The sequence below is a fragment of the Tachysurus vachellii genome, chromosome 13 (genome assembly GCF_030014155.1).
Source record: "Tachysurus vachellii isolate PV-2020 chromosome 13, HZAU_Pvac_v1, whole genome shotgun sequence".
NCBI classification, from domain to species: domain Eukaryota; kingdom Metazoa; phylum Chordata; class Actinopteri; order Siluriformes; family Bagridae; genus Tachysurus; species Tachysurus vachellii.
In genome coordinates, this window is record NC_083472.1 from 22,963,969 (window position 1) to 22,985,476 (window position 21,508).

The window sequence follows — 21,508 nt, forward strand, 5'->3', positions numbered from 1 at the left end:
GAGAGAGAGAGAGAGAGAGAGAGAGAGAGAGAGAGAGAGAGAGAGAGAGAGAGAGAGAGAGAGAGAGAGAGAGAGAGAGAGAGAGAGAGAGAGAGAGAGAGAGAGGGAGAGAAAGAGAGAGAAAGAGAGTAAGAGAGAAAGTGAGAGAAAGTTCCTGATGAGATCCCTGTTTCAGGCTGATCGACTGATGACAGCCATGTTTTTAAGGAATCATGAGAGATCTACAGATTTGCACACTGCTGTTGTATGAAGCGAATTTAAAATAAATCTGTCATATGCTTCATGAGAAACAGCAATAATCACAACAACCCCCTAGTGGCTCCTAGACCTCCCTTTAAATCTATCGAATTCCTGCGCTGTAATAAACTTGTCTTGGTTTCATATAATTCTCTTATTCTGTTCTATAATTACTGTACACAGCGTAGCTCTAATAACAAAAGCATCTGCGTGCTGCTGCTTAACATTTACCTACTTTATCTTTAGATAATATTGTTCACTGTCTGTACACACCACACCCCACCCCACTAGCACACCCCACCCCACCAGCACACCGCACCACGCCTCTCCTGCTATTCAGCAGTCATGTCATCTGTTACTGCCAACACGTTGTGAGCTACAGGGAACAGCAGAAAGGTCCAGAGGAACTCCAGTGGAGCAGAAGAACCATGGAGGTAAAGAGAATAACACTGATCGTGAACCTGTGGCTCCTCATTAACCTAAATCAACAGCATGGATCTGCGTTCAATCTGGACGATACCGTCGTTCTGAGGAAAAATGGAGAGGCTGGGAGTCTGTTTGGATTTTCTCTTGCAATGCACCGTGAACTCAAACCTACTAACCAGCAACTGTGAGTAAATAAGAAGGGGAAATTCTAAGTAAACAACATGTCGGTAGATGTGAAAGTGTCCAGACATTTTTCACATTCCACAGTGGTTTCGTCTTTGAATTTTAATCATTTAGGACGTGAACAAAAGTCACCAGGAGTGTTTGATATGCAGTGGTTAGACGTAACCAGATAGACAGTGCTAATAAACGTAAAACTCAGTTTATATACTGTACTTTGTAATTATATACCTATATACCTGTAATTATATAATTATATACATTTGTCCAGTGCTTTTACTTTTTATCGTTAAATCAACTGGCATTAAAAATAAGGATGTTGACCATCGTGCGGTCTAAATATTTTTATATCGTTTGTGCTAGTTTTTATTACACCCTTAATTCCTTCATTCTTAATTCCTTCATGGTGAAAATAAAGAGAAATGCAGGTGATGATGAAAATTATGAATGTAATGTATATATTGCGGATACCAGAGACGGGGGGACTCGAGTCATATGACTTGACTCGAGTCAGACTTAAGTCGCAAATTTGAGACTTGAGACTTGCTTGACTAATATTAAAAAAGACTTGACTTGACTTTGACTTGACATTCATGACTTGAGACTTGACTCGGACTTGAGTTAAATAACTCAGAGATGGGGACTCGACTTGACTCGAGTCAGACTTAAGTCGCCTTGAGACTTGCTTGACTAATATAAAAAAAAGACTCGACTTGACTTTGACTTGACATTCATGACTTGAGACTTGACTCGGACTTGAGTTAAATAACTCAGAGATGGGGGACTCGACTTGACTCGAGTCAGACTTAAGTCGCTTTGAGACTTGCTTGTCTAATATTAAAAAAAGACTCGACTTGACTTTGACTTGACATTCGTGACTTGAGACTTGACTCGGACTTGAGTTAAATAACTCAGAGATGGGGGACTCGACTTGACTCGAGTCAGACTTAAGTCGCCTTGAGACTTGCTTGACAAATATTAAAAAAAGACTCGACTTGACTTTGACTTGACATTCATGACTTGAGACTTACTTGTGACTTGCACATGTGTGACTTACTCCCACCTCTAGCAGATTCTGAAAATCAGACTTGTTTTCACACAAAGGTTTTACTGAGACCTGGCAACCCTAATTTAAAATAATTCTAAAATAGACCATTCCTATTAGGATATATTGAAATATTTCATCATAGATTACTGTACGTGATCGAAAAGACAAACTTTGTATGCACATGCAGTCATGCTTCGCTCTAGGTGGAGCAAACCAGTGTAGAAAAAGAAATAAATGCCCCCACACAGCAAAACCTTCTTCAGCTGCTTTCGTTTCCTTTAATGTATCACTCTCTTATGTATAGTATGAACAAGGATTCAGATGCTGACATCATTTAGTCCTACATATTTGTAGGTACAATTTGGTTTTCTGTACTTTCAGTTTAGGATCTGACGAATCGTAACACATGAAAGATCACAAATAATAGGTCTTGGCTTTGTTGGGATGACTTGTAAGTCATGCATGAACGTGTCTGAGTGCTTTGCCAACTATTAAAATGTTTTCTAAATTAGAACGAAACTGAATCTGATGTGAATTAACTGTTGTAGAAAGGACATTATTTACATTGATATTATTTCCTGCCCAGTGTCACCCAAATGAGGATGAGGTTCACTTCTGAGTCTGGTTCCTCTCAAGGTTTCTTCCTCATATCATCTCAGGGAGTTTTTCCTCACCACCGACACCTCAGGCCTGATCATTATGGATAGGTGTTAGAGATAAATAGTAACTTAATTTTAAACTTTAACATTTTTATTCTCTTTCTAATACGCCTGTAAAGCTGCTTTGAGAATTGAAGTTTCTCAATTCTTCATACTTTAATACTGTATATCACTGAACAGACAAATAACCAATCATTTCTGACCTCAGCTTGCTGATCGGTGCTCCACGTGCGAAAGCCTTACCCAGTCAGAAAGCCAACATAACTGGAGGTCTCTATCGCTGTAAGTTCACAAAGCAGAGTGATGACTGTGAACGGATCCCTGTAGACACTGAAGGTTGGTGTTAACATCTGTAAACATTTATGATGATGCGAATTAGTATTCAGAATTTTTACATCTTATAAATCATGGACAGATTCGAGGCCAGGACAGGGATTTGACCAGCGGGAAAACCAGTGGATGGGTGTGCTTGTGAAAAGCCAGGGTCCAGGAGGAAAAGTGGTGGTGAGTTAGTCCATAATATATAACACAGTAATAATTACTCTCATTAATGTTGTATTTGGATTGTTAAACTTTAATAATGTGTTAAAGTAAATATCCAGAAAATGTAAAACAGCATGAAAAAACATTTCCGGAACAGATGTGGACTTTAATAATTAGTATAGAGATGTTAGATGGTAAAAGTAGATTAGTAAATAATGATACTATGGTACATTATTGCTCTTTATATTGATCTCTAATACAAGACACAGTCTGGGACACATCCAGTGAAAAATAAATCCAATGCTAAATAATAAACAGACTCCGTTAATGGAATGTTGATTCACAGTGGGTTAGCACGTTCGCCTCACACCTCCAGGGTCGGGGTTCGATTCCCGTCTCCGCCTTGTGTGTGTGGAGTTTGCATGTTCTCCCTGTGCCTCGGGGGTTTCCTCCGGGTACTCCGGTTTCCTCCCCTGGTCCAAAGACATGCATGGTAGGTTGATTGGCATCTCTGAAAAATTGTCCGTAGTGTGTGTTTGCGTGAGTGAATGAGAGCGTGTGTGTGTCCTGCGATGGGTTGGCACTCCGTCCAGAGTGTATCCTGCCTTGATGCCCGATGTCGCCTCAGATAGGCACAGGCTCCCCGTGACCCGAGGTAGTTCGGATTAAGTGGTAGAAAATGAATGAATGAATGAATGAATGATTCACGGTGTAATTTGCTGGAATCCATCCATGTAGGTTTGTTCTCACCGCTACCAGCAGTGGATAAGGGACAATCGGCTGGTGCTGGGCAGATGCTTCATCCTGGAACAGAACCTGATTGTAGAAGACACAAGGACGTTTTGCCGCAATCGGGACAGTTCAAAGGAGCAGTTTGGTTACTGCCAGCAGGGCGTCTCTGCAGCTTTCACCAGGGACAAAAACTATATTGTGTTCTCAGGGCCTGGTGCCTATGAGTGGAAAGGTATCCTGCGTAAACATTTTAAAATTTTGGCTAAAATGCATTTACATTGCACATCAATTTGGGACAATTATACTGAACACTGGAAAAAAACAATCTTTCTGACTTCTTTAAGGTACTGTCCGTGTGGAGCCTGTCGACAACTTTATGCTGGACTCCTACGAAACCGGAGACCAGAGCGAGTTTAGTGAAAGCCGCATTCCTCTGACCCTCAGCAGCTATTTAGGTGAGACAGTCATATATCGTCTCTGTCAGACGGAATCCTCGTATCTCCAAAACCGTTATTTTTCAGGAAATAAAAAAAACGTACCTTATCTGCAGTGCACAGGGTTTAGTCCGCGTTGCAGTGGATTGTCTTGCGCTAAATTCCTGTCCTCAGACGAGCACCAGAACTAGCGGGGGCCAAGATTTTTTTTTCTGTAAAAAGACATTTACCTCAGAAGATGTGTTGATTCGTTGCGACTCTTCTTGAGGAGAAATATGCCGTGAAGCTCTCCCGCGGAGTGAGGAAGAGGTGGACAGTTGAAGTGTCCAATGGAGTTATGAGATTTGCGCTCAAGCTATTTTCAAGACTTTAGATTGGTTAATAACTTGTAAAAATAACAGACCCACGTGGGGACTGACCAATAGCATGGATATTTGAAAAAATATGAAATTGACCAAATTTGGACATACGAGGTTTCCGCCCGACAGCGACGATATATAGCTTTCATATATATTGTCCTAGCAGCCATAGAGCCTCCGTTATAAGCAGAGCTCATCTAAAATATCATGATCCCAGTCAAAGTATCCGATGATCCAAGATGGATTTGACATATTTTTCATCGTCTTGCACTTTTCCAGGCTTTGCTCTGGACTCTGGAATGAATCTGTTAAAGAAAGATGAGCAGGTCATAGTGGCCGGAGCTCCACGCTCCAATCTCAGTGGTGAGGTTCTGATCTTAAAGCCCGAAGCTGTGGAGGCTCAGGTGAGTCTGAGAGTAGCTCACGTTCTCCATGGCCCGGGTCTGGCGTCCTCTTTCGGCTACTCGCTGGCTGTGACGGACCTCGATGCAGACGGGTAAGACGTCTAGAGCTAGAGACCATGGCTTGATCTAACACGCCTGGCTCTTATTGACTTTACTCATAACAATGAATGTTGACTCATTCCATTCTTGTGTTTTTATAGCAATACGACTAAACAAAGTAATATTTCCATCTCAGTACTTAGCAATGCAAACAATTTTTAATGATAGAGACCTAAAAGCTTTTAGAATGCTTAGAAATCCTTTTAGGAATGTAAATATGTGATAATTGCTATAATTAATAGCAACTTTAAAGAACAGACACAACCTTTCAGAAAGCATATAAAGTGTTTTTTTCCCCAAAATGTTACTGAATTAACAAAGAGTAATCATCTTCGGGGGGGCACGGTGGCTTAGTGGTTAGCACGTTCGCCTCACACCTCCAGGGTCGGGGTTCGACTCCCGTCTCCACCTTGTGTGTGTGGAGTTTGCATGTTCTCCCCGTGCCTCGGGGGTTTCCTCCGGGTACTCCGGTTTCCTCCCCCGGTCCAAAGACATGCATGGTAGGTTGATTGGCATCTCTGGAAAAATTGTCCCTAGTGTGTGATTGCGTGAGTGAATGAGAGTGTGTGTGTGTGTGCCCTGCGATGGGTTGGCACTCCGTCCAGGGTGTATCCTGCCTTGATGCCCAATGACGCCTGAGATAGGCACAGGCTCCCCGTGACCCGAGGTAGTTCGGATAAGCGGTAGAAGATGAATGAATGAATGAATGAATGAATAATCATCTTCGGTGACGGCATGCAGCCTGTTTCTCAATATTTTAAAATAATAATTATGTTGGCTTTGTAGAAGCCAACATTCTGTTTTCCTATTTCAGCTTAGACAAAAATTTATAAAATTTAATGCGGCCTAGGGCTTTCGAGCCACATGCACCAAATTCGGATATGTTGTAGACCCTGGTCTGAAGTCTGTTGCTATTACTTTTCTAAGCGATCCGGGTACCAGTACTTCCGGTACCAGGTCTCAAATTGGCCTTTTTTCCCATAGACTCCCATTATAAACTTTGGAGGTTTATAACTCAGCAAGCTTTCAAACTATCTACACCAAACTCGGCCAGCTCCTTTAGGGTGAACAAAGTTTTAAATTGGTGTACCAACTGGCCTTTCGGTTGTCCCACAGCCCCGCCCCCAAAATATGCAAAATCAAAAAACTTTTTACAACATGGACATGTGACATATCAAAACACTCAGAACAGTGAGGGGAACTTCCTCACGTGTATTCTGATGACGTCACATGCTCGCCTCCACTTGCCTCCAAATGTTTTGGCACCCTATCTTTCTGTCCACTTGCCTCCAAAAGTAACACTGACCCTTATGTCCACTCGCCTCCAAAAAGCACCGGCCTTTGCGAATACTTGCCTCGTCAAAGCCAACATCAAAGTTTGTCGTGACGAACTTTACAAATCTAGTTTAAAACATATTTTTGTTGGAGAAAGCATGTTAGTGCAGAATATCTTGGATGAATCCTGTTGGAGTTAAATATCCACGAGCAGAATTGAACTGTCTGTAAAATATCTGAATAAACAATACAATTGTTTGTTCATCTCCAAAAAACTAAAAACTAAAAAAAAAAAAAAAACAAAAACAAACAAACAAACAAAAAACACTATCGCAACAGAACAAACTATCCATTGAATGCTAATCTAACTCACATTCTCATTCTTCTTGTTCTTTCTCTCGGTCTGTTACAACGTCGTAACTACTTTTAGTTTTAGAAACCCTTCGTACAAAACTAAAAACATGTCTTCTGCTTGGTTTACCAGATGGGATGATCTTGTGGTTGGTGCTCCTCAGTACAGCATGACGGACATAGAGGCAGGAATAGGTGGCGCTGTTTACGTCTACATAAACCGCAGAGACGGTCGAGACTGGGACCGGTTACAGCCAGACATTCTTACTGGAAATAAAGACTCCATGTTTGGACTAGCGGTAGCAAACACCGGGGATGTCAATCACGACGGATACAACGGTCAGAAATTCTACCAAGACACGCCTTCTTATCCCAGACATCATTGGTCATTGTGTTTATTAATTTTTCTTGTTTTTGACAGATTTTGCAGTTGGAGCACCTTATGATAATGATGCCGATGGTGCAGTGTATATTTACTTTGGCAAAAATGGACATTTTACACAGAAAGACTACCAAGTAGGTGACACGATTATTTATCCAGTTTGAAATAAACAGTCTCTGGAGAAATATTTCACCTTTAACCTTCTGTTATGTAGGTTTTACAGGGTAAAGCCCATCGAATCAAACTGTTCGGCTATTCCCTGGCTGGAAACATGGATATAGATGGGAACGGCTATCCAGACTTAGCCGTGGGCTCACTTTCTGACAGCGTACTCGTCTACAGGTGAACACTTTAGTTTCAGTTTTCTTTCACACAGGTCCTATATCCTGTATAATTAGTCTGTAAGTAGATATGTCAAAGATGCGGGGGTAAAACAGACCCAAATGCAGGATAGCGTAAAATAAAACAGGATTTATTAAATAAAAAAATAAACACGGCTCGACTAAATACTGACAACAATTAGACACATGAGGAACAGGTGTGCAGTGACGGGGAGGAAGAGACAAGGGCGGGGAAGATACGTGAACACAGAACATCAACAAAAGCACGTGGCCAAAGTCTGGGCTGGATCCTGACAAGATAAATAATTTGTAATATTCTTTTTTTTTTTGTTAAAGGGCTAAACCAGTGATTAGCATTGAGAAATCCTTGACATTAACACCGAGTGAGATGGACTTCAAGAAAAGAGACTGCCAGAAAGGTCACTGGTGAGAAAATCCATAAAACTCTATGCAGCCTTATTGTGGTCATTAGTATCTCTGATGTTTTACTGAACATCTACATGTAAATCTTTCAGCCTTATTACAGCTGAATCCTGCTTCTCCTACACGACATATCCAGCGACGTATAACCCTAAACTGCGTGAGTGATGAAATACTGCTTGATTATGAAACATTTCAACATGACCAATGTATTGGATCAAATTAGCACTGAGGATTTCCAGCCACACATCAAGTAGGAAAAAATAAACGGTGCTTTTAAAAAGGAGGAAATGTCAGAGCGTCTGAGTGGGTTTCTCTGGGTTCTCCGTTTTCCTCCCTTTTCCTAAAACATGACAGTATGTGGGGGGGCACGGTGTCTTAGTGGTTAGCACGTTCGCCTCACACCTCCAGGGTTGGGGGTTTGATTCCTGCCTCCGCCTTGTGGGAGTGGAGTTTGCATGTTCTCCCCGTGCCTCGGGGGTTTCCTCCGGGTACTCCCATTTTCTCCCCCGGTCCAAAAACATGCATGGTAGTTTGATTGGCATCTCTGGAAAATTGTGCATAGTGTGTGATTGCATGAGTGAATGAGAGTGTGTGTGCCATCTGATGGGTTGGCACTCAGTCCGGGGTGTATCCTTGATGCCCGATGACGCCTGAGATAGGCACAGGCTCCCCGTGACCCGAGGTAGTTTGGATAAGCGGTAGAAAATGAATGAATGAATGAATGACAGTATGTGAATTGGTGTGAATAAAGGTGTGTCTGCTGCCATCTAGGATGTATTAATGCATCACACCCAGTTTTCTTTTTGGATCCACCTTGACCCTGTGAGGATAAAGCCATTACTAAATGTAAAGTGTGACAAACTTTTGTAAATACGTAGGGAATTTTTAACTAAAAATAGCCCCAAGGATGTGTGGAGAAATATCTTAAATATCCAAATATCACTATCAAGTCCAATTACCCTTGACATGATTTATTAGATGTTGGCTTTTCATCTAATTTCCTCTCTCCGGTCCTGTAGAGATTCTCTACAAGCTGAACGCTGATGAACGCTGGGTTCAGGAACGTCATCAGTCCCGTCTGGTTTTCCAGAACAATCATGAAGGAAACACCGTCCTCCAGACACAGGGTCAAAAACAATGCGTCCAAAGCAGCCTCCGTCTCCGGGTACTGAACCTTCTGCTTTTCTTTATATTTACACTGAGTGAATATACAGTATGTGACGTTAATTACCTGTGTCTCCAGGCTAACACAGAGAACAAGCTTACAGAAATCCCCGTCAGTGTGTCGGTGTCTCTGCCGCAGTACAGTCCTCCTCAGACGCTGAGCCAAAGCTCTCTACCTGCTCTCCAGCCAGCGCTAAATGATCTCCAGCCTCGGGAAAGCACAGCGAAAGTGTGTGTTAGACAGAAACATGACAAGAGAAGGCCTTTGGTTTATGTGAATTTTTCTAATAAATCTTTCTTTTATTTTCAGTTTGTGTTTTTGAACCCTGGCTGTGGAAGTGATAATATCTGTCAGAGTAACCTGCAGCTACAATACAGCTTCTGCTCCAAAGACCAACATCAGGACTCATGTTCAGCACTAGCCAGGTGACCTCACACACTTTTTTATATTTGGAAAAAGTTACAGAAAGAATAAATGTATATAAGAAAAGAATGTGGGATAATTTGTCAAGATATTGGTGAAATTTTTGCTAAAGTGAAAAAAAAAAATCCTTAAAAAAATAAAAATTATTTATTCTTCAATGAAATGTTCTTGAATGACAACTTTTCAGAATCTTCAAAAAATACAAATTTTAAAAATGGTTGGCTTCATTCATTTAACATTAAATAAATTCTAAAGGGGGGCACGGTGGCTTAGTGGTTAGCAAGTTCGCCTCACACCTCCAGGGTTGGGGGTTCGATTCCCGCCTCCGCCTTGTGTGTGTGGAGTTTGTATGTTCTCCTCAAGCCTCGGGGGTTTCCTCCGGGTACTCCGGTTTCCTCCCCCGGTCCAAAGACATGCATGGTAGGTTGATTGGCATCTCTGGAAAATTGTCCATAGTGTGTGAGTGAATGAGAGTGTGTGTGTGTGTGCCCTGTGATGGGTTGGCACTCCGTCCAGGGTGTATCCTGCCTTGATGCCCGATGACGCCTGAGATAGGCACAGGCTCCCCGTGACCCGAGGTAGTTCGGATAAGCGGTAGAAGATAAATGAATGAATGAATAAATTCTAAAGGTTCATAAACTATTTGGATAGATAAAGGTTCATCCTGATTAAAATTGTAACCTCTCGTACGGTTCTAGATAAAACCTGTTAATTTAGCAAAATGTAAAATGGAATTTTAAGTCATTTTTAATATTTGTAGCTTTTATAATGAACATTTGATGAGTTGTTTATTTTTAATATTGCACTGTTTAGTCTGTGTTTATTCTTTATGTTGTTCTGTATATTATAGGGAGGATGGAGTGGCAGTAATCTCCCCCGGTGCTGGGAACACGGCCCTGGAGGTCACTGTGACCAATCCAGGAGGAGATGATGCTCATCTCGCTCAACTGGTTGCAAACTTTCCAGAATCTCTACCGTTATCATCAGTCATCCTCAACCCAGATAGTGTAGGAATAAAACACGACTCGATAGATATGGAAGAGATTCAAATGAAAACGCTTACTCAGACATGGAGGTCATAAAAGTGGACCAGTGTGGACTGTGTGTGTGTTTGTTTTCTGCAGAAAGTGAACGTGCAGTGTGACGTGGATGCGAGTAAAACCAGAGTGGAATGTAACCTCGGAAATCCTTTCAAAAGAAATGCAGAGGTAAACTGAAAGACTCTGGAGCCGTATGTATTTATTTACTTTATTTATTTACTCTGGTTTTACTTATTTGAGAGATTCATTCTCTAGGTAACGTTTTATCTCTTGCTAAACTCTGACCGTCTGACGCCGAGCGTAACGGACGTCAACGTGACGCTGAATCTCCAGACGTAAGATGTGATGTTTATGCTTTTCAGAATATAATTACTATATAACCTAAAATAAGTTTTGTAAGTATGCACAATGCGACATTATAAGGTTTGCATAGACTATGACAAAATGAAGAGGATTTTTAGTTCATTCATACAGAAGCTGACTTTTGTTGAGTTTTAATAACTTTTGTTGTTCTAGGATCAGCGTGCAAAATATTTCCGAAATCGTCGCAGAAGCTCGGGTTTTCTTTGAGCTGTATCTGCAAGTGTTTGGGTAAACATAACTTTCCATTATAGAAAATAAAGTGCTTAGAAAATAATATCTGTATCATTATACTGATTTATTATGCTCTTGTGACAGATGGTGTGCTGTGGTGTTTCCTGCCTCTCCCTGTGTAAACATGCCTCTGCAGGATTACTCACCTCTCTCAGTGCTTTACTCTGTCTTGCTCTTTTGTTTCTGCAGACTGGCCAAACCTTCTCAAGTATACTATCGAGAAATGAAGAACAACAAATCGGACGAGGTAATCGGAGAACCTGTGCAGTATGAGTTTACGGTACGTACGTAATGTTTTTCATTCTTTTTTTATCTCTTACATCAGGCATTCTAAAACTTTTTCTAGATAGGGATTCGTTTAGGTGACATTCAGTATAGGCTACTGTTTTTGAGTTAAAGAGAACAGTCACACATTCTAATAATGAACCTTAATCATACATTATTTATGTAAATATCGTGTACCTTTTTAATATGATCTCATGTTATACGTAGCAGATGTTCCGGTTTACCACAAAATAAATCCATTATCAAATAAATCCATTATCCAACACTGGAACATAAATAAATAAACTAGTACAGCTTAATCTATAGGGGGCAAGGTGGCTTAGTTCGCCTCACACCTCCAGGATTGGGGGTTCGATTCCCACCTCCACCTTGTGTGTGTGGAGTTTGCATGTTCTCCCCGTGCCTCGGGGGTTTCCTCCGGGTACTCCGGTTTCCTCCCCCGGTCCAAAGACATGCATGGTAGGTTGATTGGCATCTCTGGAAAATTGTCCATAGTGTGTGATTGCATGAGGGAATGAGAGTGTGTGTGTGTGTGCCCTGCGATGGGTTGGAACTCCGTCCAGGGTGTATCCTGCCTTGATGCCCGATGACGCCTGAGATAGGCACATGCTCCCTGTGACCCGAGGTAGTTCGGATAAGCGGTAGAAGATGAGTGAGTGAGTGAGTGAGTGAGCTTAATCCATGACTGTAATGTGTGATATAAACCAGTCAGGTTTATATTTTAAGATCTTCTCACTCTCACCAGCTGATGCTCTCTTCACACTAGATAAAATACCATAATCTATATTTTGTGTAGATTTACTGTATAGAAGGCACCATTTATTCAATAATACACAACTGACTACAGTTAGCAGCTAAATCAATATTGTCTAAGGCTTCATGTCCTGGATAAAGCTTAAGTATGAATGGAAGGATGGATGGATGGATGGATGGATGGATGACTGTAACCAATTTGTGTTATCGATGCACTTTATTTAACAGTAATTACAGTCTAGGTATTTCCTTATTATTAGATCAGTAACATGGGTCGACCTCTGAAGTCTTTTGCTTCCGCGACCCTCAACATCCAGTGGCCGAAGGAGAACAAAGCAGGCAAGAGGCTCCTGTACCTGCTGCGGATCACCGGACCGAACAACCAGAGCATCCGGTGCAGCCCAGACTCAGAAATCAGTCCTCTCAGACAAGCTCAGGAGGTCAGCAACACTTTTCACAAAGCACTGCATCAGTGTTTTTGTCAGGTGTATAACTTTGCTGGCTCTGTGCAGGTGATATCGAGAGGAAAACGTCAAGCAGAAAACGAAGCCAAGGCCTCAGCTTTCAGCACTGAAGGACTTCTGTCCTTATTCGGAAGCAAAAGACATTACAAATATCTGGTAAAGTCACACAGTTTACACTGTTAGAGAAAATTAATAAACAGCTTCTGATCAATCACAGCAATTCTTAAACCATTAAAAAATACTTTATACATTTTTTCTTTAATTTGTTAACATTATCCTTCATGCTGTAGAACAGGCTCACTCTCCACCCTGCTCCCTGTGTGTGTGTGTGTGTGTGTGTGTGTGTGTGTGTGTGTGTGTGTCTCTGTGTGTGTCTGTGTGTGTGTGTTTGTGTGTGTGTATGTGTGTGTGTGTGTGTTTGTGTGTGTGTGTATGTGTGTGTGTGTGTGTATGTGTATGTGTGTGTATGTGTGTATGTGTGTGTGTGTGTTTGTGTGTGTGTATGTGTGTGTCTGTGTGTGTTTGTGTGTGTGTGTGTATGTGTGTGTGTGTGTGTGTATGTGTATGTGTGTGTATGTGTGTATGTGTGTGTGTGTGTGTTTGTGTGTGTGTATGTGTGTGTCTGTGTGTGTTTGTGTGTGTGTGTGTATGTGTGTGTGTGTATGTATGTGTGTATGTGTGTGTGTGTGTGTGTGTGTGTGTGTGTGTGTGTGTGTATGTGTGTGTGAATCCTTTCTCTGGTAATTGTAGACGTGTGATGATGAATTAAAGTGTGTGGATATCAGATGCCCCCTTAAGGCTTCGGACAGAACTGCAGTTACTCTTCACTCACGACTGTGGAGCAGAACTTTTGTTAAGGTGATCTTTTGTTTTTCTCTCTTCAGTTTGGTACAGAACCTTGAAGAGGTTTCAGAAACTAGGCTATTAAAACAAAGTATGATTTATTTAACAGGAATACAGCTCCTTGAATTATCTGGACATTGTCCTGAATGTGTCTCTCAGTCTTGATGGATCTCAGAAGAACATCAGGCTCCGGGAGTCTCAAACACAGGTAAAGAGCTGATTACGGTATATAGTAAAACAGGACAAATATAATAAAATCAATTAAAGCTAAACTCTAGATTGTGGTGTGTACTGTCACTGGAGCATTTTTCTATCATGTTAATCCAATAATGGGTGTATAATGGGGGGTGTAACAATGTAAAATAATAACCTGACCATGAAATAAACTGTTCAATATCATTTATATTAAAAAGGATATAATGTGGATGTAAAAGATATCGCTTTAGAAATGACCTAGATTAGTGCAACAATTTATCTAGAAATAAATAAAAATCTATACAGTAGAAAAGCTAAAAAGCATTTATAAGTTAAGTTAGATTATATTATTATATGTGTAAATATTTTGATAAATATATTGCTGAATCTATATTAGAAATATTATATATATATATATACATAAGCACGGTGGCTTAGTGGTTAGCACGTTCGCCTCACACCTCCAGGGTTGGGGGTTCGATTCCCGCCTCCACCTTGTGTGTGTGGAGTTTGCATGTTCTCCCCGTGCCTCGGGGGTTTCCTCTGGGTACTACGGTTTCCTCCCCCGGTCCAAAGACATGCATGGTAGGTTGATTGGCATCTCTCGGAATATTGTCCATAGTGTGTGATTGCGTGAGTGAATGAGAGTGTGTGTGTGCCCTGCGATGGGTTGGTACTCCGTCCAGGGTGTTTCCTGCCTTGATGCCCAATGACGCCTGAGATAGGCACAGGCTCCCCGTGACCCGAGGTAGTTCGGATAAGTGGTAGAAAGTGAATGAATGAATGAATATATATAGTTGCTTGTTTATTACATGCTGTAAAAAAATTAATTAAACTAATGCAATAAGATTAAACCTCTCTCTCTCTCTCTCTCTCTCTCTCTGTGTGTGTGTGTGCGCTCATGTTATATACAGGTGAGACTAACAGTGTTCCCAGAGAAGAAGCCGACTTTTCTCAGTCGAGTCCCCTGGTGGGTGGGTCTGCTCAGCGTGGTGCTCGCACTGCTGCTCCTCAGCCTCCTGATCTACTTCCTGTCCAAGGTAATAACATAATTCTCTCACACACATCACTATCACTCTCCACCCCCTCACCATTTTCCTCTTCATCTGGTCTTGGACGCTCCTTACCAACAAAATATGTTTGTTGTTTGGATGCATTTTTTAAAGAGCTACTAAAAAAACACCCTCCAGAAATAACAGACAAGAGTTGATATTTATTTTGTGCATTTGCAGTTTCACAAAGATTCAAAAAGATTGTATGTTTTTTTGATCGAGTTTAACATCACTGTGTGTTTGTGCTCCTCAGCTGGGATGCTTTGACTGTGCGTTGTGTACAGAAGATAAAGAATATCAACCCATGAATGTAAATCACACCACAAAATAGACGTCTATGCAGGAAAACCGACAGAAAAGACTTTTGTGCTTCCGTGGAATGTAAACACATGTAATGTCGATACTATTCAAATGTTTTGTGCTCTGCTACTTGATGCAGTACAGTCTGTGTGTGTGCATGTTCTTGATCTAGCAATGCTGTATTATGTTACTAACAGTATTGTGCTGCTGTATATGCTGTATAATGTTTTAACTGTTTATCCAGTAGTAAGTGAATGAGTGTATTCAAGCCCTAAGGGGCTAAAGGAGAAGATGAAGAGAGTATATACATCTTTACAGCAGGAGTGAAGATGAGGATGGTGCCTAATATTGAAACAATGAGGAACACCCAGAGGAAGATTCTGTCCAAAACTTGAGCCACAAACTTCCAATCCTGCACCACCTGGAGCAACAGAAATGCATCATCATCATTATCGTCATGAAGAGCATCAGAGTCATCATCACTGTCATCGTAAATATCATTATTGTCATATATGTACATTAATACAGGTTCTCAATACAGTTGTCCTTAAAGCCCCCAGGTAGAATTAAACAACACTGTTTTCCTGTACCTCTCTGATGAAATTTTCCTTGTGGATGTGACGTGAAATGTAACGGACGGAGAAAGTGGCCTTCTCCAGCATGTTGACCAGAGCCTGACCTTCACCCTTGGGGCCTGGTGGGGCTTTTCTTATGTGCGGTTTGAAGTCGGGGCTGTGCGGCTCCAGTTCGGGGTAAAGGTATCGCTCTGTGTGCGTGCGCATGCACAGCAGCTGGGGTAGGCGTTGTAAGAAGAGCGCACGTACCCACGGTGCCATCGGGTGGTAGGTGGCTGAGGACCGGTGATGCACGTTGATGACAAACACGGTGACTATGATGGACAGGGTGACAAAGATCATGATGAAAAGCAGGTACTCGCCGATCAGTGGGATGACCTTGGATGAAGATGGGATGATCTCCTCAATGACAAGGAGGAACACGGTGAGCGAGACGAGCACAGATGTGGACAGCGTCACCTTCTCGCCTTCGTCTGATGGAAGATAGAACACCAGAACTGTGAGGAAGGACAAACCCAAGCAGGGGATAATGAGGAAGAGGGTGTAGAAGAGAGGGAGACGCTTCAGAATGAAGGAGTAAGTGATGAAGGGGTATGTCAGTGTGACGTCATGCCGTCTGCCCTTGGTGCCTGTGGCGCTCAGAATTTCCCACTCGCCATTGTCGAAGAAGTCGCTGCGATCCACCTGGTGGTTTACGAGAACTAGATCCACCATGGTGCCATCGTAAGTCCATGAGCCGAATTTCATCGAGCAGTTCTGCCGGTCAAATGGAAAGAACGTCACATCCATAGTGCAGGCCGATTTGTAGCTGGCTGGAGGGGTCCAAGTGACAGCGCCGTTATATTTTATAATGACTTTGGTCATTAGTGATCCCTCAAATCTTCCATCAGCACTGCAAGAAAATGTGAAAATTTAACTTAATTTAATTTAACTTAAGGTTATGACTTCAGTGCTCAAGTGTAGATGACAAATATGTCGATGGTCATATTTGTTATCATTTACATCATTATAAATAATTTACCCAAAGAAAAGGTGAAAATGTACGAACTCATAGTGAGAAAGTGTTTATCTGGATAAGTTTCAACTACGGTCATGTGAGCCTCAGGGGGTGTGATCAGGACAAACATACTTCTCGTATAGCACGATGTCAGGCAGCCAAATGCTCTCTGAAGGAACCCGGATGAAAGTGATACCACCATAATCCTGTGGGTTCCAGCGCAGTTTATAATCGACCCACTCCTACATTTGCAGATTTACAGAAAGTGACAAAATACAGGAATTTATTTGTGTTAATAGACTACAGATTTGTACCTGAACATTTTTTTTCATCACACTATCACACCAATAACTGTACTCTGATTGGGAACAAGATCAGTTGGAACTTTAGAAATGTACCTGCCACAACCACACGTTAGTGGTCATGAGTTGGTTCTTCTCATCCTGAAAACAGAATAATAAACATGCAAAAAAAATGAGAGCCATAAAACACAATACCAAAAAAATAAAAAAAAAAACAAAAAAAACAAAAACAAAATAATAATAATAAGATTTAAATGTTTTAATAACTCTGCATTATTTCTGAGGATGTCTTTTCGTCTTCCCTGGAATTCTGTCATAAGCTGGAATATAATAATAATATAATAATAATAATAATAATAATAATAATAATAATAATAATATAATAGTACAACTGATATATGACTTAAGTGAAAATTCTAATCCCTGCCATTCTAATCCCTGTATATTAAACACAGAGTGAAAAAGAAATAGACCTGTCCTAACGATGTTTTCTTTTGGTGCTATATGGTTGCCATATTCATCAGTAATACCCGCTGTGGATTATGTTACCAAAGAATAAGATTTTATAAATGGACCAATATCTAACCATCACAGCACAACCAAAACACTTAAAGCCTCTCAGACTATTCACTCTTCAGAGATATCAACACAATTATAATTCTCTTGGTGCAAAGTGTATGTCTTTTCAGTGTACATCATATAGAGTTTGTTTTAAATCTATGTCATGACCGTGTCTTTGGCAGTGCAAACATTCTTCTTTCAACAAAAACTACACTGAAACATTTCTCTTCTATCAAGTAGCAAACTAACTGCAAATTAATTTGTATACAGATACAGATTTACATCTGAAGTGAGTGTGGAAGCATATCTTGCTTGTTTATTTATTATTTTTTGGATTAAATATGAATGCTACAACCATTAAACAGTGCATACAGAACAATATATAGATCAGAAAATAAATCCAGAAAAAAATTGACCAGGCACTGTGACAATTTTGAACCTGGGCCTGTCAGAGCTTTATTGAGACTGTAGTTTCACATTGTGCTTTAACATTTCTGCAGTATAGATGCAAACAACACTCTCTCAACTAAAAATAAAATAACTCAAATGGGTTTCACATTAATATTGCCCTAAAAATATAAAATAATCCACTCTGTCCATGGGACTCTGTTAAGTAACAATGGGACAGAGAAGGAGGGTTAGCTCTGTAAATAATTCACTCTCTTCAACACATGAGCCAGAACAGGAAAATGCTCTTAGAGATGGAGAATGTCAGATCAAAATAGACTGAAATAGGTTAAAAGGATAGAAAAAGTTAAAGCTAGTGCAGCCGTTTTAAGATTTTCAGCACCATGGAGAGCAACATAATTTGCTCCAACAGTGAGTGAGTTGTTTTCAGTTAAAAGAAAAGCAGAAAGATTTAGAAAGTATCTGGTTGAGGTTACAAACGTACGTCGTGTGTGTGTGTGTGTGTGTGTGTGTGTGTGTGTGTGTGTGTGATGTTCTTACTACATCTACAAGCTGTGAGATCTTCAGACCAAAGCGCACTCTCACAGTGCTGTTGGAATGTTGTGTAGGCCGCACCCATTTCTGATAGCCCTGAAAAAGGTCTCTCAGTAGGGTGTCTTCCCTCTCAGCCAGAGACACAAACTCTCCTGCATCTTCACACACACACACACACACACACACACACACACACACACACACACAAACACACACACACACACACACACAAACCAGTATCCGTGAGTTACTGTCACTTATTGCTGCTATTTTAGCATCATAAAACTCACAGTGGTAATTTCGCATACTGAACTTAATAACACAGAGAAGGAGGCTCTGTGAAATACAAAGAAGGACAAATGGAAACCGGACACATTCTCTTAATCAGCACAACCGGATCAGGCAATGACTCAATCCCGATCGTCTTTCCACTGAACATGCAGTACACTGCCTAGACTCATGATTCCAGTATTTATATACAAATAAAGATCAATAAGAAGGAAGTTTTAATTTAACCATAGTTCTTTCTGTATTAAGGAGCTATAGCGATCAACTCTTTGCTAGCACTCTGACCTAAAATTTTTTTTTCATTGCTACCTCTATTTTCTTATATTTATATTGATAAAACCATATAATAAATAAAACATATAACAGATATATAGTATTTTAAATTTTAAATTAATATTTTACAATTAATTTTAAACTTTCTTCTTCTTATTATTATTATTATATATTTATTTCTTTATCTTTTCTCTCTCTTCTGTTTCTATACTTCTGTAAAGCTGCTTTGAGACAAAGGAAATCATTAAAACCTCTATACAAATAAATTTAATTAAATTAATAATAAAGATGTTAGGCCAAGAAATAGGTTTGTTCTGAGTCCTCATGAATCATTTTGTGAGAAAAGTTAAAATTTAAGGTTAGGGTTGGGTTTCATAGGACATTAAATAAATCATAATCCGCTCCTTGCTTGTTTGAATTGTGCAGGAGATCAGGTTTATTTTTACGCTAACTCCAACAATAATAGAATATATTATCAGTATGTTCATCTTTTTATTTCTGGCTCTTAAAGATTCTGTGTAGAACCATAATCTTGGGGTTCCCTTATTAGTACCACATACATTTAAAACTTATTAAGTAAAGGAAAATATAGTCCAGTATTTTAACTATATTCACACTATAAGCAAACGATTAACAAAGTTTAAAACCATCCAAAGAAGCCATTTTGCTAAAAGTGCATGAAGCTAAATTTTAACTAGGACACATCATAAATAATCTGATACTTTAATAAAGTATGTCGATGTTAGTTATTACACCATATTTAAGAGACATTCTGACTTAGGTTGCTTACCTGTACAGGTACATGCTTACCTGTAACCAAGGCGACCAAAAACAGTGGGAAAATAGCCTTAACGAAGCGCGCTAACTTCATCGCACAGAAAGGTGACGAACAGGAGCTCCACGGTCTGTATAATTATATAACTACAGTATACACGGAGAAATAACCGGATAAAGCAACACCGGAGTGAAACGGACTGCAGCCTGGTGTGATGGATAATGTCATATAACGGTGTTCATAAGTGCTAAGTGTTATAAAGGAGGATTTGTGTTGAGAAGGAAAAGCGCGTGGCAAGTGGGAGGAGCCAGAGAGAGAGAGAGAGAGAGAGAGAGAGAGAGAGAGAGACGGAGAGGGTGAGAGAGCGAGCGAGAGAGAGAGAGAGCGACAGAGTGAGGGTGAGAGAGAGAGAGAGAGAGAGAGAGAGAGAGAGAGAGAGAGAGAGAGAGAGAGAGGGTATGTGTGTGTGTGTGTGTGTGTGTGAGAGAGAGAGAGAGAGAGAGAGAGAGAGACGGAGAGGGTGAGAGAGCGAGAGAGAGAGAGACAGAGAGAGGGTGAGAGAGAGAGAGAAAGAGAGAGAGAGAGAGACAGAGAGAGGGTGAGAGAGAGAGAGACAGAGAGAGAGAGAGAGAGAGAGAGAGAGAAAGAGAGAGAGAGAGAGACACACAGAGGGTGAGAGAGAGAGAGAGAGAGGGAGAGAGAGAGACACAGAGAGGGTGAGAGAGAGAGAGAGTCAGAGAGAGAGCGTTAAAAAATTCAATAATAATAAAATAAAAATAAATAAATAATAATAGTCACTGTTTTCTAATAAAAATTTAAGAATATATCCATAAAGTATTTTTAAATGTATAAAGTAACAACATTGTTTACAGTCGTAAAATGTCCTACTGTGTATGATTAAAAATAGAACAGAATAAAAGAGAGTTGAATAAAATAAATAAAAAAGAGGATAAAACAGGAAAAATTTTGAAATTGAATTTGCTTGCTGTATGTCTTGTTAGGAGAAGCATCAAGGAGTTTTTTTTCACACATTAATAATGCTAATAATAGAACTGTGTGTGTGTGTGTGTGTGTGTGTGTGTGTGTGTGTGTGTGTGTGTGTATTTTTTGCATGCAATAACCATATGCCTGTATTTACCTAACAAAGATAATCAGTTTCAGCAATCTCTCTGAGGGATAAAACAAATGCCTGTGTGTGTGTGTGTGTGTGTGTGTGTGTGTGTTGTTTCAGCTCAGATGATTTTCTGCTCCAGTTGGAAGCAGCTGTGACCGAGGCTGTGCAACACTGATTTCTCTGCATTTACATTTCATTCCTGTATAGGAAATTTTTCTGTGGTTTTAGACACCATCTCTCTCTCTCTCTCTCTCTCTCTCTCTCTCTCTCTCTCTCTCTCTCTCTCTCTCTCTCTCTCTCTCACACACACACACACACACACACACTATTGCTTTCTACTTTGTATGTGTTGCTCAGGGTAATCTAGATGAAACAAAGAGAAAATTGCTGTCAATTACACAGTCCTTTTTTCCCTGATAATTACACCTTTAATCAGTCATCATGTATAATACACATGAGTCAGTTTAAGGACTATTTCCAAAACGTCTATCTACATCTCATGAATGTCTCCATAAGCGTCTGCACACAAAGAGACGGGATAAAACATCTGTTAAATATTTATAAGGTCAGTTCCTTCAATATTGCACATCTTCCTCAGTTTGTCCGATACATCCACAGGAGTTAGCAATAGAAACAGTGCTTTAATTCTTACTCACTCACTTTAACACACACACACCACCCTGTCATCCTGCTCAGGGTTGTGGTCAATCTGAAGAATATCCTCCAACTACTAG

General features: G+C 40.5%; 2 protein-coding genes across 2 annotated transcripts; one reads left to right on the forward strand and one right to left on the reverse strand.

The window, feature by feature from the left end:
• The first annotated feature begins 566 nt into the window (after nucleotides 1-566).
• Nucleotides 567-16,848, forward strand: LOC132855633 (integrin alpha-6-like). Its single transcript, XM_060884743.1, has 25 exons — nucleotides 567-847; nucleotides 2,759-2,886; nucleotides 2,966-3,054; nucleotides 3,772-3,997; nucleotides 4,110-4,220; nucleotides 4,838-5,054; nucleotides 6,821-7,026; nucleotides 7,109-7,203; nucleotides 7,284-7,411; nucleotides 7,747-7,836; nucleotides 7,926-7,990; nucleotides 8,853-8,998; nucleotides 9,077-9,226; nucleotides 9,308-9,423; nucleotides 10,272-10,428; nucleotides 10,546-10,629; nucleotides 10,717-10,796; nucleotides 10,978-11,052; nucleotides 11,245-11,335; nucleotides 12,354-12,533; nucleotides 12,606-12,713; nucleotides 13,308-13,415; nucleotides 13,510-13,608; nucleotides 14,510-14,635; nucleotides 14,901-16,848. The coding sequence occupies exons 1-25, from the start codon at nucleotides 666-668 to the stop codon at nucleotides 14,976-14,978; spliced, it is 3,135 nt and encodes a 1,044-aa protein (XP_060740726.1). The 5' UTR covers nucleotides 567-665; the 3' UTR covers nucleotides 14,979-16,848.
• LOC132855610 (neuronal acetylcholine receptor subunit non-alpha-2) lies at nucleotides 15,219-16,944 on the reverse strand. Its single transcript, XM_060884699.1, has 4 exons — nucleotides 16,918-16,944; nucleotides 16,652-16,761; nucleotides 15,538-16,414; nucleotides 15,219-15,368 (listed from the first exon to the last, which is right to left on the reverse strand). The coding sequence occupies exons 1-4, from the start codon at nucleotides 16,942-16,944 to the stop codon at nucleotides 15,219-15,221; spliced, it is 1,164 nt and encodes a 387-aa protein (XP_060740682.1).
• Nucleotides 16,945-21,508: the final 4,564 nt, after the last annotated feature.

Coding starts and splice junctions, on each gene's coding strand:
- LOC132855633 (XM_060884743.1), top strand. CDS start 666: ATGGAGGTAAAGAGAATAACACTGATCGTGAACCTGTGGCTCCTCATT. Junction 7,837..7,925: donor GACTGCCAGAAAGGTCACTG/GTGAGAAAATCC, acceptor TAAATCTTTCAG/CCTTATTACAGCTGAATCCT. Junction 10,429..10,545: donor TCATCCTCAACCCAGATAGT/GTAGGAATAAAA, acceptor TGTTTTCTGCAG/AAAGTGAACGTGCAGTGTGA.
- LOC132855610 (XM_060884699.1), bottom strand. CDS start 16,944: ATGACCACTAACGTGTGGTTGTGGCAG. Junction 16,762..16,917: donor CTAACGTGTGGTTGTGGCAG/GTACATTTCTAA, acceptor CTGCAAATGTAG/GAGTGGGTCGATTATAAACT. Junction 16,415..16,651: donor GACATCGTGCTATACGAGAA/GTATGTTTGTCC, acceptor ATTTTCTTGCAG/TGCTGATGGAAGATTTGAGG.